Source organism: Zonotrichia leucophrys, chromosome 5, assembly GCF_028769735.1.
Source record: "Zonotrichia leucophrys gambelii isolate GWCS_2022_RI chromosome 5, RI_Zleu_2.0, whole genome shotgun sequence".
Taxonomy (NCBI): Eukaryota; Metazoa; Chordata; class Aves; order Passeriformes; family Passerellidae; genus Zonotrichia; species Zonotrichia leucophrys.
The window spans coordinates 26002462-26024135 of NC_088175.1; the positions used below are offsets into that span (position 1 = coordinate 26002462).

At 39.8% G+C, this 21674-nt stretch overlaps 2 protein-coding genes across 14 annotated transcripts in view; both read left to right on the top strand.

Annotated features, from left to right (window-relative positions):
- The first annotated feature begins 2295 nt into the window (after positions 1-2295).
- On the top strand, positions 2296-14261 carry ARHGAP11A (Rho GTPase activating protein 11A). Of its 2 annotated transcripts, XM_064713420.1 has the most exons (12): positions 2296-2498; positions 4991-5061; positions 5384-5480; positions 5999-6249; positions 6722-6882; positions 6993-7139; positions 7748-7822; positions 8457-8624; positions 9758-9893; positions 10211-10319; positions 11059-11206; positions 11593-14261. In XM_064713420.1, the coding sequence occupies exons 1-12, from the start codon at positions 2370-2372 to the stop codon at positions 13173-13175; spliced, it is 3075 nt and encodes a 1024-aa protein (XP_064569490.1). In that variant the 5' UTR covers positions 2296-2369; the 3' UTR covers positions 13176-14261. The 2 variants fall into 2 exon arrangements, with proteins under 2 accessions (XP_064569490.1, XP_064569491.1); XM_064713421.1 differs by lacking the exon at positions 7748-7822.
- A 1545-nt stretch (positions 14262-15806) lies between these two features.
- SCG5 (secretogranin V) overlaps positions 15807-21674 on the top strand; it is a 35433-nt gene continuing 29565 nt past the window's right edge. The window contains exons 1-3 of one of the 12 annotated variants that reach the window (XM_064713422.1): positions 15878-15982; positions 16258-16325; positions 17122-17354. In XM_064713422.1, the coding sequence (XP_064569492.1) occupies positions 15932-15982; positions 16258-16325; positions 17122-17354 (352 nt within the window). In that variant the 5' untranslated portion in view covers positions 15878-15931. Of the gene's footprint in view, positions 16073-16173; positions 16476-16571; positions 16649-16846; positions 17020-17121; positions 17355-21674 lie in introns of those variants that run through there. The other 11 variants (XM_064713428.1, XM_064713429.1, XM_064713424.1 and 8 more) reach the window with 11 other exon arrangements.

Genomic DNA, 21674 nt, shown 5'->3' on the forward strand with positions numbered 1-21674 from the left:
CTTTCCTTGCTGCAACTAATGGGGAAAAGCAGTGAAAAACAAAGCAAAACTCCCTGTTTGTCTCTCACTGTCCATGCTGCAGACAACAGAGAAATGCTGCAGAGAAAGAGAGCTGAAGCTCCTGCTTTTAAACAGAGTCGTCCCACCACTTCTCCTTCTCCCCCCTTCGCTCTCAGATCTACTTTAAAAGCACAGAACTCACATCTAGCATAAGCAGAATGGACAACTGGGGATACAAGCACCACACAGTCATGCCAGGACAATGCCAAATAGCTGGTTATTTTCCCTAACTCCATTTCAAATGGGTGTCATAGATTTGAATTGGGATGCTACAACTGGTTGCAAAACTACAGTTCTTATTTGCAAAGCACTTTTTCCTGCTCCAGTCTCTACCTGCAAATAAAACAGAAACATGCCAAAATAGTCACCAAAAGAATATTAACATATTTGACAAATGGTATTAACAAAATTTGGATAATACTGTCACTTTAAATATCTCCTGCAAAAGGTAAAAAAGTTATCCACACCACTTTTTTTTAAGTAAAAATAATGCAGTAGATACTATCACAACCTCTTTCTTCTTAAGTGAATACTGAACAGAAAATACTCAATATGTAAAATTCTGATATATTTATCCAGTCACAGCTCCCCCTTGTGTAATTCACCATTACTACAAAATACTAAGTTGGAATAGAGATTGTTTAAATTAAATTTTATGGTAGCTATTTACTTGATTACTTTAATTTTTCTCATATTTAGAGAAATTTAGTGATATTTTAGGGTTGAAACTTTGTATTTTCATGCCATTTTAATGCCGGGATGTTTCAATGCTAGGACAGATAATAATACTTACAGTAAGGATACACTAAAACCACATTTAGAGGAATATTACTTTTGTACAATGACATGATTTTGACATCCATAATCAAAATCATGGGGCTTTACTTAAGAAAATTTGTATCCAATCTGTTTTTTATTACTGCTGCTAAGTCTTTCTTCTATATAATTTGTAAGAGGGTTCACATTTCACTGACATTTGGAAAGTTCTATTCTCTTATTCTCTAGCTTTTGTGTCCCTAAGTGCTCAGAGCCCTGTAATGAGCTTATTATCATTCTGTGTCTAAGCTTTGTGGTAATCTTAGTCTTTCTCTCAGTGAAGTAAGACTCACTTTAGAGCTAGTAACAGAACACTTGTAAAGGAAAAGCTGGAAAGCTTTTTTTTTGTACAGTGCTTTTTTCTGACTACACAGAAAGACAGCATTTGGTTAACTGTAGCGCTGTTGGCACTTGAAGAGTTACTTTGGAATAGGAAAAAAAAAAGCAACAAACAAAACCCAAAAAAACCAATCCAAAAAACACCAAAGAAAAAAGGAAGCAGTTCTTCCTATAATAGCCGGGTGCAAAGCCCAGAATGACTCTGCTGCAGGAGGTGTCTGAGTTCACTGTACGGAACGGGCAAGGGAACCCAAACGTAGAAAATACAAGCCAAACTTGGTGCTAGTGGTTCAAGCGTCACTTAAAGTGTGGAGTGTGGCTTTGTCAGCAGAAAATGATGGAAGTAATGGATCACCTCGGGCAGACCTGCACAGAGCCCACGTAATGCAGGGGAAAGCAAAGACAATGACGGGAGCAGATGGGAAGAGCCTCGAGATTCTCTCTGTGCTGACACCTGACTTTCCCTGGCCATCAGGTGCGGTGGAAGTCCAAATGCAGTCTTTCTGTGTAGTCAGAAAAAAACACCGCACCAAGAATAAGCTTTCCAGCCTTTCCTTTACAGTTTATCCCCCAAACTGCGGTGGGCAGCTGTTTTTGAAGCTTATTTTTGGAGAAAGAGACACTTGTTTCCCAGTGACCAACCAACTGAACCATCCCCAAACTCGGCACCGCCGGACACTTGTGCGGGCAAGGGGCGAGCACGTGTGTGGGACGAAGCAGATGTGGGGTCGGAGGGCTGAAGCCACTGAGGGGATGGAGGGCTGAGGCAGATGTGGGGACCGAGGGCTGAAGCCACTGTGGGGACGGAGGGCTGAGGCAGATGTGGGGTCGGAGGGCTGAAGCCACTGTGGGTATGGAGAGCTGAGAACGTTCCCACCGCCCCGCCCCTCCTGGCCCTTAGGCATCCATCGCGATCGCCGGCGAGCGGAGCCTTGGCTGCGCAGGCTCCGAGGCGGCGCACGGAGGCAGGCGCGACGGGCAGCCCTGCGTGGCCGTTGGGCGGCGGGGGCCTGATTTCGAACGGCGAGCGGCCCAATGAGAGGCGCGGGCGGGGCCGCGCGCTGGGTTTGAGCCGGGCGGTGAGCGCAGCCGCCATGGCGCCTGCCGGGGTCTGAGGGGCCGGGCTGGGGAGAGACAGCGCGGGGGGCGCAGGGATGGCGGAGCAGAGGCGGAGGCTGGTGCGGCTGGCTGTGCTGGAGGAGCTCAGGGCTTCGTACGGGATCAAGGTGAAGAGCGGGAGCTGCCTGGCGGCGGCCAAGGCGCCAGGAGCTGCAGCGGCGGAGGTGAGCGGGGCGGGGAAGCTCCGGGGCTCCGCTCCCCGGGCTGGGCAGAGTCGGAGCTCCCACGGGTGCAGGGGCTGCTCCTGTCCCGGGAGCGCTGCTTCCGGCAGCAGTGGTGTTCCTGTAATGCAGCGGCTCCTGCCAGCCCCCAAAGGACATCGCCTCCCGCAATGGGAAAAGAGCTTTCCCCCTTTCCTGCAGCGTGCTCCGGGGGCCATACAGAGCCGTGTTATGGCTCGGGAAGGCAGCGGCTCCGTGCGGGGCTGCCCCCGCCCCCGGCAGTTCGGCAGCCAGATGGCGAAGGCGATGTGTTCCTCTTTTGTCCGCGGGCTGGCTGGCCGCTGAAACACCCACGGTCGCCTCTGATCCGTGCGAGAGCTTTCTGTGCTTCACTGTGACTGATGTCGCTCAGGACGGAATTCAAATCTTAGTAATTGTGTTATTTCTTGAAATATAGCTGCGGTGTTGTTTCTGAAAGCTGTGTGTCTTCTACGTGATTTCTTAGATTTTTGGATTTTTTGAAGGGCTTTATTTGCATAGTTTCTTAGTATAAAGCATGACTAAGTAATTTGGCACAGACAGGTCTTGCCTTGCTTTGCCAGTGTTCCAGGAATGAAATCTCTCCCGTGACCTTAAATATCAGGTTTGAATTGGATGAAGGAAGGGTTTGCTGTCTCATGACTGTTATTTAAAACTGACGTATTATAATGGATGCCAGCACTGAGTTCCATTAGAGAATATTGATCTTCTGGTAAACTCATTAATTTATAAAATGTGGACCATGGTCAAGTCCTAAACAAGATCACTGTGCAACTGATAAGGCACAGAGCTGAACATTCTCAGACTGAGCCTTTCTGTAAGGCTGAGAAGACAATACACAATGCTGCAGTAATCCTTGGTCAGTATAAACTAAAGAAGTTGGGAAGACTTGCTTGAGGTGGGTTGTTTGGAAAGGGAGAAAGCAAGGGTAAAGTTGGAATTAGTTTTCTTCCCCTTGTCAGTATCAAACATGGTTATAGACTCTTTTCCATTTGAAGGGAAGATAATAGGAACTGTGAGCAATATATGTATGTCTTGATAAAAGTTGTCCTTGTTGCTGTCTGTAGTGCTTAAATTGTATGCAAGGAAGAAAATGCATAGTTAACTACTGAGAAGGGTAGGAAAAGCTACAGAACAACATTTGTTTTGCCAAGGAATATCTTATTTCTGTTACAAGGGAACAGACATAATTTTATTGGCTTTCTTATTTATTAAGAAGCAATTAAATCACAACTTCTGATACTTCAAACAAAACCTAGTGAAGTGAGCATGTCAGTTAGGAATTCTAAATGCTGAATTCCAAATCACTGGAATTTTCTAGTATGTAATCTTGTGCATACAGAAAAATTTTATTGGCTTTCTTATTTATTAAGAAGCAATTAAATCACAACTTCTGATACTTCAAACAAAACCTAGTGAAGTGAGCATGTCAGTTAGGAATTCTAAATGCTGAATTCCAAATCACTGGAATTTTCTAGTATGTAATCTTGTGCATACAGAAAAAATGTTCTTTGGAATTAATTTTGTTTTTGTAGCTTTGGTAGCAGCCTGGAACACAATGACAGATGTGTTGCTTCTCTTTCCTGACTCTGTTATGTTTGTTTTGTGTAGGACAGATTAGATTGGGTCCCATGGGTTAGTTACTGATTAACTGTTTTCCTGACATGGGCAGCAGTTGAGTTTCAGCTGTGAATGACTAACAGTTTGCATTCAGCTCTAAGAACAAGTTGGGCATAATCCCCGTCCTCTTCTGGCTGGGAGAGGGACTGCCTTGCATGTTCTGTAAACATAAGCACATAAAGTAGAAGTTCTAGGATGTAGAAATTGTTGGTGCTGTGGGTGAACATCAGTAGTAATGACTGATGAGCTTTACTCATTTTCTAATATGTAACATACTCTAATGTCTTGCTGTAAGGCAGTAGAGAGCAGAATTTTAAGAACAAGTACTAAATATGAGGTACTGATCAGTTGTCTAGATTGTTCTGTTGCATTGAATCCTTCCTAAAAGAGCAATCTTGAGTGTCTGAGATGAGGAAAAATTTATTTTAACAAAAGTTATTTTAATTGTCTTGTCTTGATTTTTAAGAAAAATAGGATATAGTCAATTTGAAAAACTAAGGTGAGATTCCCAAGCAATCTGGTTAATATCCTTATTGATTTGTGAATCTTATAAGAAAACTAACTTATTGTAAAATAAGAAGTGTAGAACATACTGCAGAAATGCTTTCTACTCTTTCACAATCATCTAGGGTGTTACCTGCCACTAGAATCAGTTTTAGATCTCTGGAGATGACACTGCTTTTCCAGACAATACCTCTTATCTGTCTTATCTGAAAGACTTTGTTTTTTGTCTTAACTACCCTTAATGTCTACTTGTGGAATGTGTGCTTCTTTGCAACATGTGGTTGATAATTATTTCAACTTTTGAGTGACAATATTTGGATTTTGTATTTCAGGGTAAAATCTTTGGAATATCTTTTCATGCGTTGCCACAATCACTTGTGCCGGAGTATGGTTATATTCCAAGGTAAAATAACAATGTATTTTTAGATTTTGTGCTTATTTTGCTTTCTTTGTGGTATTGAACCTTTGTCAGAAGAAAGAATGTAATATTTGTTCCATGCCTGCTGGACCTTCTGGGGGTTGTAAGAATGATTCCATGTGGAAAAGGAGGGATGCAGAAGTTAGACAGGGAATTCAGAGCTCTTATTCAGATGTATTTCTTTATACTCTTGTAATTTGGGGAAGTTATTCTATAATCTAAGTTTAACAAAAAATGATGAAATAGTTTTTGTGGGAAAACCCCAGGCTTTATTCTGAGCACAAAACTGTTACTGTTCTTTTCTCAGCTTTCTCGTTGATACGTGTGAATATTTGGAAGAATATGTTCATACTGAGGGACTCTTCAGAAAGTCTGGATCTCTTGTTCGCTTAAAAGCTTTAAAGGTATTCTCTAAAGCTGCTCTTTTTTTCTTAATAAGCTGCATTTTCACTTGGCCATGTTCTAATTTTTGGACTCTTTTCAGTCATATTCAAGTTCTGATACTGGAAATAGATAGGTAACATTGCCTGCTTTAGAAATGATAGGAGATCTAGTCCAGAAGCTGGCAGGCTTCACCTTTTTTTGCCTTTTAAATATCTTGCCTTCCAGGTGATGAGAATAGTTTGAGACCAAACAAACCCATTAGAATTTGTGCACACTGGATGCTATGAGGATACTTGTTTAGCAGTGTTCTCCTGGTGGAGGGAGGATGGGAAGCCTCTAAATTAATACATATGATCTGACAACCTTGCCTGTGTCTCATCGTCAATAATGTAGTTGAGTAAAACATGAGAAGGCTGAAACTAACAGTGGGGAAGGTATGGCTGTCTGTTGTGACAAGGGCTAGGGCATTACTGCCCAAATTTAGAAATCTGACAATATGCTGAAGACTTTAAATTGTGTTTCTTGTGTAAAATTTCAGAGCAAACTGGATCAAGGTGAAAACTGCCTCTCGGCTGCACTACCATGTGATGTTGCAGGGCTTCTCAAACAGTTCTTTAGAGAGCTGCCAGAACCCATCCTTCCACCTCACCTGCAGGAAGGCCTATGCAAAGCTCAGCAGCTTGGAAATGAGAAGAAGACTGCAACCGTGTTGCTGTCCTGTTTGATGGCTGACAGAACAATTGCAGCTTTGAGATACTTTTTCAACTTTCTGAGAGCTGTGTCCTTAAGGTCAGTGTAAAGGCTGTGCTTGTAAACAGCTCTGAATTCCCTTAACTGCTTCTCTGTCCAGGCAAGTGCTGTAACTTTGTGAGTGGTTTGCCATTTTAAACTTTGATATGTGCAGATATTTACTTAATTCAGTCATAGTCTTTTATTTCATAAATCCAAGGTTTTCTTTATGAAAACTTAATTAACTGGAGACTTGACTTTATTCAAACTTTGTTCAGCAGAATTACCATAATTTGATACCTTGCATTCCCGAAAACTGAGAGGGTTCTAGAACTTCTTGATTTCAGTAAACATAGTTGCTCAATTATCTGGCTTGGAATGCATAAATCTGTACATTAATCTTGTTGTATAAGCACTCCAGGGAATGAGTCCGTTTTTATTTTTTTAACTGCATTTGTCTTATTTGGTCTTTTCTTTCTCCGCTGTTTATATTATCTAATAATTTGAATTTAAAAAACCTTTTCTTGTTAAGATCCAATGAAAACAGAATGGATAGCAGTAATCTGGCAGTGATTTTTGCTCCCAACCTCTTGCACTCGAATGAAAATGAAAAGATGTCCAGTAGTACAGAGAAAAAAATTCGCTTGCAAGCTGCTGTTGTGGAAACACTTATTGACCACGCAGCGGAAATCGGTAAGGTGATAAATGCTTATCAGCCTGTCTCAGTGCACCACCCTGTGTGTGCAGCTTTTCTTTTCTACTTTAAAGAATCATTAAAAAAAAGTATCTCTTAACTATTCCAGGACAAGTACCAGAATTTATCTTGGAAAAGATTCCTTCCATGTTGGGTGTTGATGTCTTTCAATCTACTCCCTCACTGTGGGGCCACGAGGACAGTGAAAATGAATCTCCCAGTGAATGTAAGAGGAGGAGGCACCGAAGTGTTGGGGGTAGGTATGTTTTGTGGAACTTTTAAAGCCAAAACCAGAATTTAGACTTCAGGTAGTCTGACCCTAAGCACTTGCTTCTTCCACAAGCAGAACAGATGTCTTCAAAACTGGTTGGGTTTGATTTGAAAAATGTATATAAGACTTCAGTAATCACATTATTGTATATTTACTCAGAGTTTTCTTCTCTTGTCTACTAAAGAAGCTATTTTGGATTTGTATAGCCAAATTAATGTTTTGGCTTTTTGTTGAGTCAACTTCAGATCCTGTTGCAGAAGGCTATAGGGTTGGTTTGTTGTTGCTAATTTTGAAATGGTACTTTAATGTGTGTTGTACTTCTCTGCTCTGTTTGTTTGTTTGTTGGGTTTTTTGTTTGGTTTTTTAAAATAATGTTTATTTTAAGAAAAATAGATTTTTCAGCTATTGTGAAAGCAATAAAAACTATGTTGGTGGGAAGATCTGGGTTATGATAATTCTGTACATAAAACAACATTTAAACTGATTTACTTTCTTTCTCCCTGAAAAAAAAATATGAGTTAAGTGTGAGTTGAAAATAGAGCAAGACAGGCTTCACATTTAAATTTGATTGCTCGGTGTGTCTTGCATTTCAGATATTGTTAGTGGAGCATTGAATAAATTTAAATCTAACAGAACCCCCTCCACTACACCTCAACAAGACAGCAGCGGTAGGTACTGGTGTATTTGTACTGAGTAAAGCCCATGCAGTATCTTCTGGATTTGTTAACTATATTCAATAATATTTTAACTAAAGAATTAGAACTCAGTTGAAGGCTAGTGATTAAGTTTAAATTGTTTAAAATGGAATATAGTTACATATTTATTGAGGATACTGCATTTACTGTAATTCTTGGAGCAGCTACAATCACTGCAGTAGTGGACTGTGTGGTTTAGCTCTGTGGGGATTACCCAACCAAAATTGTGCTTTCTAGCTAATAAACCACTATGGCCTCAGTGCAGTAGTGCAGCATTTAATCATCCCTGGAATGAATCTGCCAGGACTAAAATTCTTTCACACTTACTGTCTCTAAAGCTTTCGGCAGATGACTTTACATTTACTTCCTCCTAATGCCTATATTGTTTTATTGATCTGTGGGTTTGGATTTTGCTATCTGGTACTCTAAACTTGCAAAAAACCCAACAAAATAAAAAATCCAACCCTAAGCTATACTGATTGCTTTGCATGTTCAAAATGCATGCACTTTGGCTAAGCTTTTTTCAGAGTTAAAAACCCAAAACAACTATTTACTAAACTCTCCAGCTTTTAAGCTATTATTGCAGATTTGGTTTTCTTAATTTCAGTCCTTTCATCAGCGACTCCGGTGGTTCTTACTCCAAGTACCAAGAGGAAACTTCCAACTGATTGCTCTCAGGGCTTGTCCAGCAAGAAGAGACGCTCTTTTAAGCACAATTTTGCATTTGAGTTTTTACCAAGTAGCATATTTAACAGCAGCTCAACACCAGCATCAGGTACAGTGCTGTTACTTTTTCTTTGCTGCTTTTAGTGAATGTTGGTGGCTCTTAATTTGAGTGGAGCCATTTGTTCTTGTTAGACAGTCTTTGATGCTCATTGCTAAAGTGTTCCTTGCACTACTTCCCCATCTTGGTAAACAGTGTATGTTTATGTTCATTGGTAACTCATGTTACATAGACTGAGCAAAAGCCAAATTCTCTTGCTTGTTTTTTTGTTCTGTTAATCTCTCATACTTGCAATCCTGATGTCCTTTTACCTTTTTTACTCTCTATCATCACTCAGGTTATGCTTTTTTTTCTTGGTGCACAAATCCATGAAGACTGCCTATGCTTCCAACCTTTTGGAAGTTGTAGCCTTTTGTCTCCTAAATGCATAAATAGCTGATCCTAGCTCTATGAGAAATGTAATTGTTGCTTTTATAAAGCTTCTTTCTTGTGTCCTATCACCTCTTGTTTTTCCTCTAGATGCTACATCTCAAAACTCTGGAGAAAATTTTACTTTGGTTTGACAATGCTTTAGTACCACTTTATTCTACTAGAGTGCTTCCAACAATCAAGCTATTCTGAGAATCCTGTTTTATTTTATTTCATTCTTTTATGTTCTGCCATCTGAAGTTAGAGTGAAAGGATATTTCTAGATTGGCTGTTTTGCTTGATTCCCACCCCCCCCCCATCCAATAAGTGTTATAAAGCTTAGTGCTTTTTTTATTAAATCATTTCATGTTCTCCATGTTTCTATGGATAAGCAAACAAAAGCAATGATGTTTTATAAGGTAGCAATTCAAATAATAATGCACACTTCAAATAATAATGAGGCTAAGTCTAATTTTTTGTTCTGAGCTCTTAAATTTGAGGAACTGATCTGATGATAATATTGTGGAGACTTATTTGAGGTAGTGATATCTGTAGCCTGCAATTAATTGCATTCCAGCCACTTTTATGGATGCTACAAGCAACAGCTTTGTTTAATTTTAAGGCAGAAATCAAAGTAATTTCAAGGCAGCACTCTACAAAATAAGCAAAAAAATTGTCCTGTTTAAAAACCTGTTCTTTATTGTTAACTTGTAAGTCTTTATCTGAAAAAAATGTGACTATTTTAAGTTCATATAAATACAATTTTGTCCCTGTAGTTCAGTTTGAAGCAAGTCCTTGTGTGTGTCTTGATTCATCACAAGCCTCACTATCTCCTTCAACCATGGGTGAAAATCATGTGTCCAGTACAGGGAATAGAAGAAGTAAAAGACTTGCGAGCAAAAAACTATACAGGTAATTAACTCTCAAAACCTAAAGATAAATTGGAAAGGTGTGTCTATACCCCTTGAATAATGACCTCAATCTGTCCCTAAAAATATTGGGTTTGGTAAATTTTTATAGTAGTCTTATAACCGCCAGACCTTCTGATGTCGAAATTGAGCTCAAAATAAAATAAGATCTGGTATTGTAGCTTTCTGTGCCTATTAAAGAAAGGTGGGCAAGAAGGCAATAAAATAAGTAAAACAGAAGGAAATAACTGTGAATAAATATTAGGGTGTTTTCTTTGTCCTCCTAAAGAATTTGTCCCTTCTTCCCTTGTGTCCCTTCAGGGTTGAATCAGGAAAGACAGGTTGTTTTTCTCCAAAAATAAGCCGAAAAGAAATGGTTCGTAGGTCTTTACGCTTGAAATTTGGTTTGGGGAAAAGCAACAGAGAAGTGGTAAGTCCCCAGTCCTCCCATTAGACTGTAGATTTTAATTCACAGTTTGGGGCATTGCTTTTCAGGAGCAGGAAGGATGTATTTAGTAATGGAGGGATCCCAGTGTTAATTGAACCTGCTTGAGAAGAAGCTTGAGGTTTAGATGCGTAGCAGTAACAGATCAGCTTGTACTGTGTTTGACTGGCATGGGGCAAGACACTGAGGGAGCCCTGAATTGACCTAGGAGCAATTCCTTGCCATGTAATGTTAATCTTACCAGTAAAAATGGGATGGGGATAATTTGTGGAAAGTAGCCACTGCTCAGAGGCTTACTGAGAACTGGCCTGACTGTTGTAAGTGATGACCTTTGCATCCTGTGTGGGTTTGGGTTTTTTTGTCTGTGGTGTTTGTGTGTCCCTTTTCATCTTTCCAATTCTCTCCCTCATCCTGTTGGGGAATGGGGAAAATGAGCAAGTGGATGGATGGGAGCTTGCCTGCTTGTTGGGATCAACCCACCACGCTTGTGATCAGTGTGTGTCAGAGTGTCTGACCTGGCACTGCTCAGTCACTGTTCACAGTGGGATTGAGTCTGCCTGACTGCAGGGAGGCTCTTCCCCTCCTGGGCCTGCAGAGGGGAAGTATGGCCAAGAAAAGGCTGCTGTGGCTGATTTGTGTAGTGCTTTCCTGAAGTTTCATCTGTAAATGAGATTCCAAATTGCAAGTTTTATATAAAGCAATTAACACTTTTTGTTTGTTCAAGAATATTGTATCAGGATCTGCAGCTGGCAATAGATCAGAAAATATTGGAAGGCGTCTTGCAAGTCAGCAAGGTTTGGAAGGCAGAACGGAATGTGCAAGAAGAGACGTACTCTTCAGCCCGTATGTCAATGAAAAATTCCCTAAGAAAGGTGATTGCCTAACCAAATATATTAGATGGGGAAAACTATTTTTACTTTGCAAAAGCAACTTTATGGATAAAAGTATAAAAGCAATTGGATTAAAAGTATGCTTCTAGCTAAGTCAGAAGTGACTTACATGTTAATGGCTTCTTGGGAAAAATAATTGATTTAGAACAAGCTGTGTTTCTAATGTATCTTAGTACCTCTCTTAGTTAAACAAGAGGAGATGCGCTATTTCACTTAATAATATAACCTTTTTTTACATTTCTGAAGTTTAAGGGCATAATAGCATCTTTAAATTCAATGCTGCTTTGATAATTATTTTTCAGTAAGAATTTTGTCTATGGTTATTAAAATCACAATAAATTATTCCTAAATGCTGTATATATTTTAAGGTTCAAGGAATGTAAGCAAGTCAGAAGAAAACTTGCTAACTCCAAAATGTCACAATAAAGTAGTTCACCGAATGTCATGGAACAGTCCTGCTCTTACGGATTCTCAGGTGATCAGCAAGAATGAGCAAATTCTGCCTGGACACTCTGAAATGGGAGCCAGCTCTTCAGAATCTGTTTTGATATTTGGAAAGCCACCAGTTATTCCAGATGAATTCAAATCTGCAACTGTAAGCAAAGAAGACAACAACTTGGAACTTGTGCTGTGTGAAGATGAAAGTAATTCAACTGCAGAAACATTACTGAAAGTTAAGCAAGCCTTCTCTGCATCTGGGAGTATTCTTCACAATTTGATAGGTGATAAGAAATCATCCCTCTCAGTTGTAGCAAGTGAAATATTAAATGAAAGTCCATGTCCCTCAGGGCTCAGTTCTGCAGAAGAATTGTTAGTGGAAGAAATTTCTGAAAATCTAGCAAATGTAAAATCCAGAGAGCTGTTGCACCCATTTAATCCATCTTCTGCTGCTGATAAACATCAATTAAAAAAAGAGGAAATTGACATTTTGGAGAAAAGAAACTTCAAAACTTCTACTGAGGTTGAACTTCAGGTCCCGAAACCAGATAAAGTAAAAGAACTTCCTATGCCTCAAGTACTAGCCAAGGAAGATAAGTTTACTGTTGAGAACAGTTCAACAAAAGATGACTTACACAAATCAGATTTCTCTGGAAGAAAAGAGGAAATAGAATTAATTCACTCAGAAACAGCTGAAATCTGTATGGTGAAGTGCTGTAATTTGGAAGAGGGTACTGCTAAACCTTCTTTGGCAGGACAGCTGCCTACTTCACAGTTGCCTAAATCACAAAATGAAATGAGCAACCAATACTTGAAAGCTGAAAATTCGGGTAAAGTTTTAACTAAAACATCAACTGTTTCTGACCATGGGAAGGTTTCTGACCACATACAGTGGTTCAACCAGCTTTCATTACATGATAGAAGTTCTGCAAGCAAAACAAATCCGCCCCTGAAGTTTCAACGTACTCCAGTTAGACAGTCTGTAAGAAGAATTAATTCCCTTTTGGAGGCTAACAGACAATCTGTAAGCTCTCACACGGTTAAATCAAATGGTGTTGGTTCACCACTTGTTAAATCTTTGAGCTATGATTCTGCCTTATTCCCCTGCACAGAAAAGCCCTCAAAGAATTCCATGCTTTTGCCTCGCAGGAGTGAAAGCACACGTGGCCAAGTTTCTGTAGCTTGTAAGCAGCTAGACTTAGCATCTAAATCATGTTACAAGCCGTTAAATCCATCAGACAAGGCTGATGCTTCTCTCAGAACTGTTGGAATCCATGAACAAAAAGCAACTGTTCATCCATCAAAGTCTGTTCTAGAAGATCTAACCAATCATGAAATGGTTAAATCCACTTTGCAAGTTAATGCAAATGTAAGTGTTCCAGGTGCTGGCCCGGGAAAATCTGTGATTGCAAGAAGTGCTTCAGGAAAAGAGAGAGTTCGTTACAGAGGCTCTCCAAAGAATCCAATATCAGATGTAAAACTGCTACCAACTGCAAAGCCAGTAGACTTATAAGATCAAATGTGATGGCTAAATGGATTCTTTGTAACTTGGTTAACCTTTGGAAAAATCTAAATCTGTATGTTATTTTCCTAGTTCTTTTTATTTGTAATATTTCATTTGTTTTAAATGAATGAGTTGTGAAGATGTACAAATAGCAACTTGTTTCATGTTGAGGTTTTCTTCATTTACTGAAAATTCTGTAAATGCTAGTCAGTTCAACTAAATGAATTTGATTTATAAGAAAAATAATCTGTTAATCTGTAAATAATCTAACACAAATGTTTGTGTTAGATCTCAGGTTTTGATTATCTCAGCATCTAAAACTATGCTGCATCTTCCAAAACTTCTTGCAGTATTTAGATTAAGTATCAAGTTCAAAAACAATTTCTCAAATATTTAAAGCAAATTAAACAGACATATAAAAGGAAGTGTTTTGATGCTGAGTATTAGTAGTGAAATTTATGTACTTTTTTTAGTTTTAAGTGTACTGGAGCACCCCTTGATACTACTAAGTTGGACCTCATGTGAGCTCTATTTGTTTTGACACAATGTGGGGTTTTTTTGGTCGGAGTGAATTGGGAGTGTATTTTACTTGTTTAGTAGGTAAATCTCAAAATGCAATCCATGCATGCACACACACTGGAGAATTATTAGAACACATGGAAAATAAATGTGCAATTTATTCAAGATTTGAAGTCTTAAAACTTAATCCAGTGTTGTTGTCTGCAGTAGGTACCAAGTATTTTCAGTTATGAATAATAAAATTGTTTTATCTTAATATGAGAGGGGAGTTTTAACTTATTTTTAGAGCTGTAGAATTATGTTAACTAAGTGGTGCAGAAGCCGAGTTTAGATGCTGAAAGTGTTGCAAGAGACGAATGTAAGAAGCCATAGCGTGTTAAAGGTTGATTTGCACAAGCAAATGTTTACATCTTTTGGAATGAAAACTGTTTGTCTGTCATCAGTTGTAAAATTAGTTGAGTAAACACTTGAAACTGTTCATTAGCTTTTTATATGTGTGAATTGCTTATTGGCAAAATGTTACAGCTGAAGCACTGGATACTTTTGGTTTTAATAAAACCATTGTTTTTTCCCTTTTCTGAGCTTGTTCTTCTATAATGACTTGGAAAGTTTGATTATGCTGTTATATGCAGACTGTAGACACCAAAATTAGTAAGTCTGTAAATACTGAAGCCAGAAGTAAATCTGTTCTGGCTGTCCTTTTTGTTCATCTTAGCTACATATTGGTACTTCTCACAACCAGCAAAAGGCATGATGCAGCATAGCTTATCAGCAGTGGCTTTCTGAACTTCTTGAAAGGATATGTTAGTCAAAATAGTCAAAAGAAAAGTTCTTTTCCCTGTCTCCTGCACCATTTATCCACCAACTTGCAAGTTGAATTGGGTCAGCTCGATCTGTGGAAAACTCCTGCCTCACTCTTGCTACATTGCTGTACAATCTAATACCAAGCAGCCAGCCATGCAAAGATCTTAACCAGATTGCTTGGTGGTGTGCTAAAGAATGGGAAGCTTCAGTTTGATGAAGTAAAGGAGTGAATAAGGCAGCTCACCACCATCCAGAGAGGAGGCTGCTTCTCCTGGCAACGTGCCCCTACCTGCTGGCAGATCCCTCCATAGGCTGAGCAGGCACCAGAGCACCAGGGTTTAAATCATCTCATGGAGGTATAAGTAAGGATCAGCAAAACAACTTCAGCGGTCATGGCAAGGTGGTACGAGCTGGAAATAGGACAGAAGGAGATAAACACAGTGTCAGGAAGAAAATGAGGTCTGACTCCTGTAATAGTGAGGGGTCACACTGATTTTTATTTAGAAGACTAGGACTTGTGATTGTCAAAGCTGCATTAGCATTCAAAATATTTGGTACATATTAATATTATCCTATGTGGTGCAGTAAGCTAGTCCTGAAACATCTAAACTTGGCTTAGGGGGAATTTGGAAGGGCCCTGACAAAGAAAGCTGTAGCTGAAAAAGTTCAAATTCTGTTTTTAGAAGTTTTGCAGAACAGTTTGGCCATACAGCCCTTTATATGAAGTTGATTAGGTTTTGCAGAAAGAAACTAGATGCCAACTGGAAGTCCCTACTGCTAAATCCTGCAAGTTACACCTTGCATAATGTACCAGAGACCAGTCAAAAAAAAAAAAACAAAACAAAAAAATCTACACGTGCAAATGTATTCCATGGAATGTTGTGGTTTATGGGGTATAATTCAGAGTTTTTCTGTGGATAGTTATATTAAACTGGGATGTGATGCATTCCCCTGAGTAACAGTGAAGGCGTGATCCATAAAACAACCTTTAGAAGCTACTGTTTTGCCAAGCTGTGTTAGATGAGAGACTCCATTTAGCAAGATACTGTCGTAGTTATCTTCTTGATAACCTCCGCTCTGGATGATGTGTCTACATTTGCCTAGTCTGGAGCTGTTTACCTCCAAATCCTTGGAGATGGTTGCTGTGTTGCTGCCCTGCAAACCTGCAGTTAGGTAACACTATCACCCTGTAATAAACCACTGATCATGTTATTCTAGAGACAGAAATCACAGCAGGAAGATGGATGCTCTCCCGGGAATATCCAATATCTTATTTCTGTCACCATTAATGCATCAAAACCCTTCAGTTTCATTTTCAGTCCGTTAGGTTAAGAAGGGAGGTTTTTAATACCCCCCGAGCTTTGTGTGTCTGTGGGACACAGCAGCGCTCGGTGGCGGCGGCACCGCGGGCCGTTCCCTCCGGCCGTGGCTGCGCACGGAGGATGCGCGGCCGCGGAGCCGCCGCCCCCGCAGAGCCGCGCTGGGAGCGGGAGGTGAGCGGGGCGCTCCGGTCCGGCGGCTCCGAGCTGATACCGGCCCGGCAGAGGGGAGGGGATCCCGGCCCGGCTCTCCGGGGCGCGACGGTGCGGGGGTCAGCGGGGATGCTCTATGAAATGCAGATTTTCCCCCGCAGCGGCGGCTCCCGCGGCCATGGAGCGGGAGGGCTGCGGGAGGAGCGTGGTGCGGCGGGGGAGCCGCGCACAGGCGGAGCGGGGAATGTTCCCAGCTTGGGGGTTTTCAGCCATTTTTGCCTCAAAAACGTTTCCAGGTGCCTTGCGCCGGAGGCTGGAGCACTGGAGCATCTTTAAACGTCTGGCGTGAAGAAATCAGGCGGCTGTGCGTGTGTTGAGGAATAAAAGGGGAACTCGGGGGGTTTGTTTATCCAGGGGACTGCAAGTGATGCATTTCAGTTAGACTCTGATGTGACGGGGAAAGGAGCTTTAAGAAAACAAACATTCTGATTAAAATTCAGCCTATCAGATGACCGTAAGCGGTACTTGCTTGTTGTGGGCTTTTTTTGTTGTTGGCTTTGTTGGTTTTTTTTTTCCTAATTAAACTACACTGTGCTGCCATTTAGTGAAAGAGATTCAAGGAAACAAACATATTTGCTTCAGCTGGGAAAGACGGTGCATACGACATCGGAAGCCTTTTGTCTTAAGGTGCAAACCAAATACATCCAGGTTGTTCGGCAGTCTCGTATTGTTGATTTTCCAGGCAATGAAAGAACAGAGCCTGGAAAACACAATTCCTGGAATGAAGAGTTCTTGGCTTTTAGACCAGAGCTTTATAAATAGCATAGTAAACATGGAGGGGGTGGAGGGGTGGGTGGTGGAGTGGATGATCTATTCTTGTCAAATGAAAAAGTGGATTCGTTTTGTTAGCAATGACTGTTAATGTTACGGAGAAATGGAAATCAGCAAATTGATATTGCAGTTTGCTGCTTAATATTTCTTTTAGAAGATAAGAAAATATCTACCCTATGGCTCTCCCCACCCAGTTTCCAGCTGGCTGGAGTGCCCTAGAACCTGAGGTAGTAAAGTACAGTAGTAGGATCAGGTGTTATCTCCACCACATATATTGGACCTTTTCCCCCCTCCTATAATTTATAATCAAACTCCTTTCTTTTTGACAGGATGAAAGTGGCTGCCACTATGGTGTCTACCTTGCTTTGCAACATGGTGTTTCTGCTGGCATTTGGATTGGCTTCAGCTTTTAGCCACAGCCCCAGGACACCTGACAGGGTTACTGAAGCAGATATACAGAGGCTGCTCCATGGGGTTATGGAGCAGTTGGGCATTGCCAGACCCCGGGTAGAATATCCAGCACACCAGGCTACCAATCTTGTTGGTCCACAGAGCATTGAAGGTACTTAATTTCTGTTTAGCGTTCTGATTATTTTTTTTTCAGTATGCTTTGGTAATAATTAATATTTTTATAGATACAGAAAATATCCTGAGCTTAAAGTCATAGATGTCTTCATCATGTTGTTGCTTGATCTTTGTTTTGAAATCACCATCCATCTTACACCTTCCTTAATGTTATGTTTTTGGTAGAAGTAGAGGGGTTTTTTAATGTACAGGCTTTGCAGAAAAAGTTATGTTGTCTTGGCATTGTCCTCAAAACAATTGGTTTGCCAAATTATTCCTGAATGTTATGTATACATATATTACATATATTTTTGTCATGAAAGAAATATTATCTGTAGAGTCCAAATTCCATGGATTTTTAGAAACATTTGCAAATCAGAAGAGATCAAGTGTTTGTGGTGCCATATGAGATAAAGGGATAAACCTTACAGTGGTGGTGCTCCTCTCCCTGTGTCCACTAGTAGCACCTCAAAACCATATTGCAGGGATGAATGCTCTGGGCTCACCTTTATTTTTTTTTTTGGCCAGTACTCTGATCTCACACTGTGTAAGTTTTCCTTGGAATCGGTCTTTTATGGCTATGTAAATAATTGGAAATATCTGGCTCAGATGTTAGGATGTTGGCATAATGTTTCAGTATGTAGCTATTTTAACAGAACAAACCAGATTTTATTTTGGCATGACAGCAAGAGGTTGAAGGTATGAAATTCCAAATATTATTGTTTATGTGTGAATATCAAAACAGGATAGAACCCCTCAACCTTCCTCTCAGAATTAAATCAGTCTGACAGTGCACCGAGACTCCACACATCCTAAGTCTCTGTTCTCTATTTATCCTCATTCTGATCTACAGGCTGTCCTGACCAAACAGATACAATTGCTTTAATGACGCTGAGGAGAGGATTAAAGCTGTAAAGGCAGATAATTTCTACCAGACAACTGCAGACCTAAGTGTATATATATATATATATATTTACTAAGAAACTTTGATGGACACACATTTTTCTGCAAACTTAAATAACAGAGACGAAGTTTAAAGAGCATAATTTGGTCTGTACCTTCTCTCCTTTATGAATGTTCACACATAGAGAAATTGGGACAGATGGTAGAAATGAGTAATTTTAATTTCTATTTGCCTTTTTTCCCTAGATATTGTTTTAAAAAGAGAAACCTTAGAAAATATAAGCAAATCTGAATCTCTGGCAAATATTTAATCTCAGCTGTTTGATGTTACTTTCTAATTACAGTGGTAGCAAAATCAGATGACACATCTCTTTGTATAAGTATCAAAAGTTTTCAGGTGTTTGTTATATTGAAGTAATGCTGGTTTTCCATTTGTCTGTACAGTCTTCCACAAACACCAGGTTGGACAAACGTTTTCTATTTCTCCTTTTTTTTTTTCTTTTAATAAAAATTCCATCTGTATGTCATAGAGTAAAACTAAAAGATGATAAATCCAGTAGCTTTGTCATATTTAACTTTCCCCTCTTGCTCAGATGAGGATGACTCTTTTTTTTTTTCTCAAGCCTACTATGGATATTTAACCATATTTAACCATAAAATTTCTGTAAAAGCGAAACTAAAAAAAGGACACTCTTCAGAAAATACATTTAGCAGCATACTCTCTCTTTTTGAACTGATCAGATAATTTTCCTGTTGACAGATTTAAAAAAAATTACAGCTTTCTTGTTGATGGATTAAAAAAAAAAATATTACAGCTTGTTAATTGAAAGAAATTTCTGCCTTTTCTTAAGTTGTAATCTATAAACACCTGGCTTTTTGTCACTTAGCAGCATCTATAAAAAAGACTGGAAAACATAGAAAATCAAAATAGGGATTTTTAATGAGTAGCTGTGTTTCTGTACTTATTGCTCAGCTTATCACTAAAATAGTATGCAGGCCTTACTGGGCTATACTCAAGGTTTCTACAGATAAGAAAGGGGCTGCAGCTATGTTAAAAGAGAACAAAAGAATAAAATAAAAAAAATGCATGCAACATTTCAAAATACACAGAAGTTAATTTTTCTGTCTGGTAGGGCATTTATGAAGTAAGAGACCGCACTTTTCTTTTCTTTCCTTGCATGCTTACAATTTTGTGCCAATATTTAAGGTTTTTTGTTTGTTTGTGGTTTTTTTGTCATTGTTTGATTTTCAGTTGTTTTTTATTTTCTGAGGACTGGAAGGGAATAAGCATATAATGTCAATTTCAGGCCTATTACACCCTGCATAGGACGACCGTAAAAATCTCACTTAAACACATGGGGGCACCAGCAGCTCATCTTGAGCAGTTTATAGCGCTTAACTTCATAATTGGAAATGGGAAGTCCCATTTTGCTTTTGCAAATATCATTGCCTACCATAAATTCAGTACAACAGAAAGCCTCTTGTGTGGTTTGTTTGTTTGTGTTTGATTTAGTTGTTTTTAGTTCTTAAAACCACCCAAACAGAATGATTGTTGGTAAAGGTGCTGGCATGACAGCCCAGAGCCTGAAGTCTTCAGTCTGCAGAAAAGGCATAATGCTGTCAGCTTCAGTGGCTGCATCAAATGATGTCTCTTAAATTGTGATTGTTTGCAGGTATAAAGAAGTTTTAAGAATACAATGCCTCTCAGGGAGGCTTTTGATTCTCCTGCAGAGACTCCTCATAGCTGCTGGAAACAGGCTGGGGTTTATTTGATTGTTTTGAAAGGAAATGAGTATGTTTATTGTTTTAGGAAAATGTAATTACTGTTTGTCAGATTGAGATGATAAAATTCAAGAGACTCTGGAACATTATGCAAATATGTCTACTAACAACTGGTAATCAATGGCTTGTCAGCACAGCCCCTGTACAAATATCACTCTACAGCATCCTGCTGTCCATAAAATTATGCAGATTACTCATGCATGTTAATAGTGTCTATTCTGTTTGCATTTTACTAATAAGACAAGTAAAGGTTTTCTTTTTAGTAAATAAGAGTATTACTTTGCTGTCTGTCCTGTCCTGCAAGACAGGTACTTGTTTCCTACAGGAACAGTAAAATCTTTGTATTAGAAAGTTACAAAAACTTTTGCTGATGAATTCCCTCATGAAACCAGCACAGAAATTAATTACCTTTGCACTGATTCACTTTCAGGTTAACATGTGCTGTGCTTATGCCCCAATATATTTGGACTTGGGTGACTGCAGGTAGTATTTGTGCCATATCTGGGGCTCAACAAGCCCAGCAGTGTGGTGGCTGCAGCTCTTTGCTGCAGTTTTTGTGCTCTGTGCCAGAGGCTGTGCCAGCATCCGGGGGGAGCTGTGCTGGAACGAGGGGCAGCTGCTCAGGGCTGAGCTGGGGCACACCTCCCACAGCCAGAAAGGCTGATTTGTTTGTTGTTGTGGGTTTTGGTTTGTTTGTGTGTTGGCTTTGTTTTGTTTTCTTTAAATCTAATTAGCCCAGAAAATATTATTTCAAAATTTCATATGGACATCTCAAATTTTTAAGATGAAATGGAAGTGGCAAACTTACACGTCTTTACACAACAATATGTGAATATCTAGATTTGTAGAGATTTGACTAAAAATACCTATTTTCTTTGCATTTTGTTCAAAAAATTGTAGTGTTAAGTGTAACCAGAATTTGAGTATCAGGCAGTGATGCATGTCATAAGAGAGGTGCCTTAGAATGCTGATTTCTGAATTTAAGAGGTAATGATGGTGCCAAATGACAGCAGTGACTTGCAGTGAAATCTCTTTATCTGAGTGATATGGCACAGGTCTGTGAAGAAACTGCACACAAAATGTTTATACCTCTAACTCCACGAACAGGAAAATGATGAGGTGGCGTGACTTTATTTTTATTAAGGAAAAATCTTTGAAATTTGGCCTGTAATATCCTTGATTCCATATGAATTTATAAGCCATGAGCAGCAGTGAACAGGAAAGCCAAGCTGGTGTTTGTGCTGCTGCCTGGAGGTCGCACCAGGTCACCTCAGTGTGTTTCCAGCTTTCCCTCTTGAGGAGCAAGGGCAGGATCCAGCAAGGGCAGTGGTGTTAGCGCTGTGAGCTCTGCCCCCAGTGAGCTTTGGGAGCTGCCCTTCCTCCATGGCCCAGAGCTGCAGCAGCGCTGCTCCTGTGTTCTCAGTGTGGCTGGGCACCTGCAGGGGAAGTGCTCAAATCTAGTGTGCTTGTCAGAGAAGTCAGCCAATGGAGAACAAAAGAAGAAAAGAGAATTAATCCCCATTTCTCTCTAGATCTGTTATTTGCAGGTGGATACGACTGAGGAACCCGTTTAGATTTGAGGCTTTGAAACCTTCTCTTGAAACATCCTCCTGTTGTGATTGCAAGAGAGTGT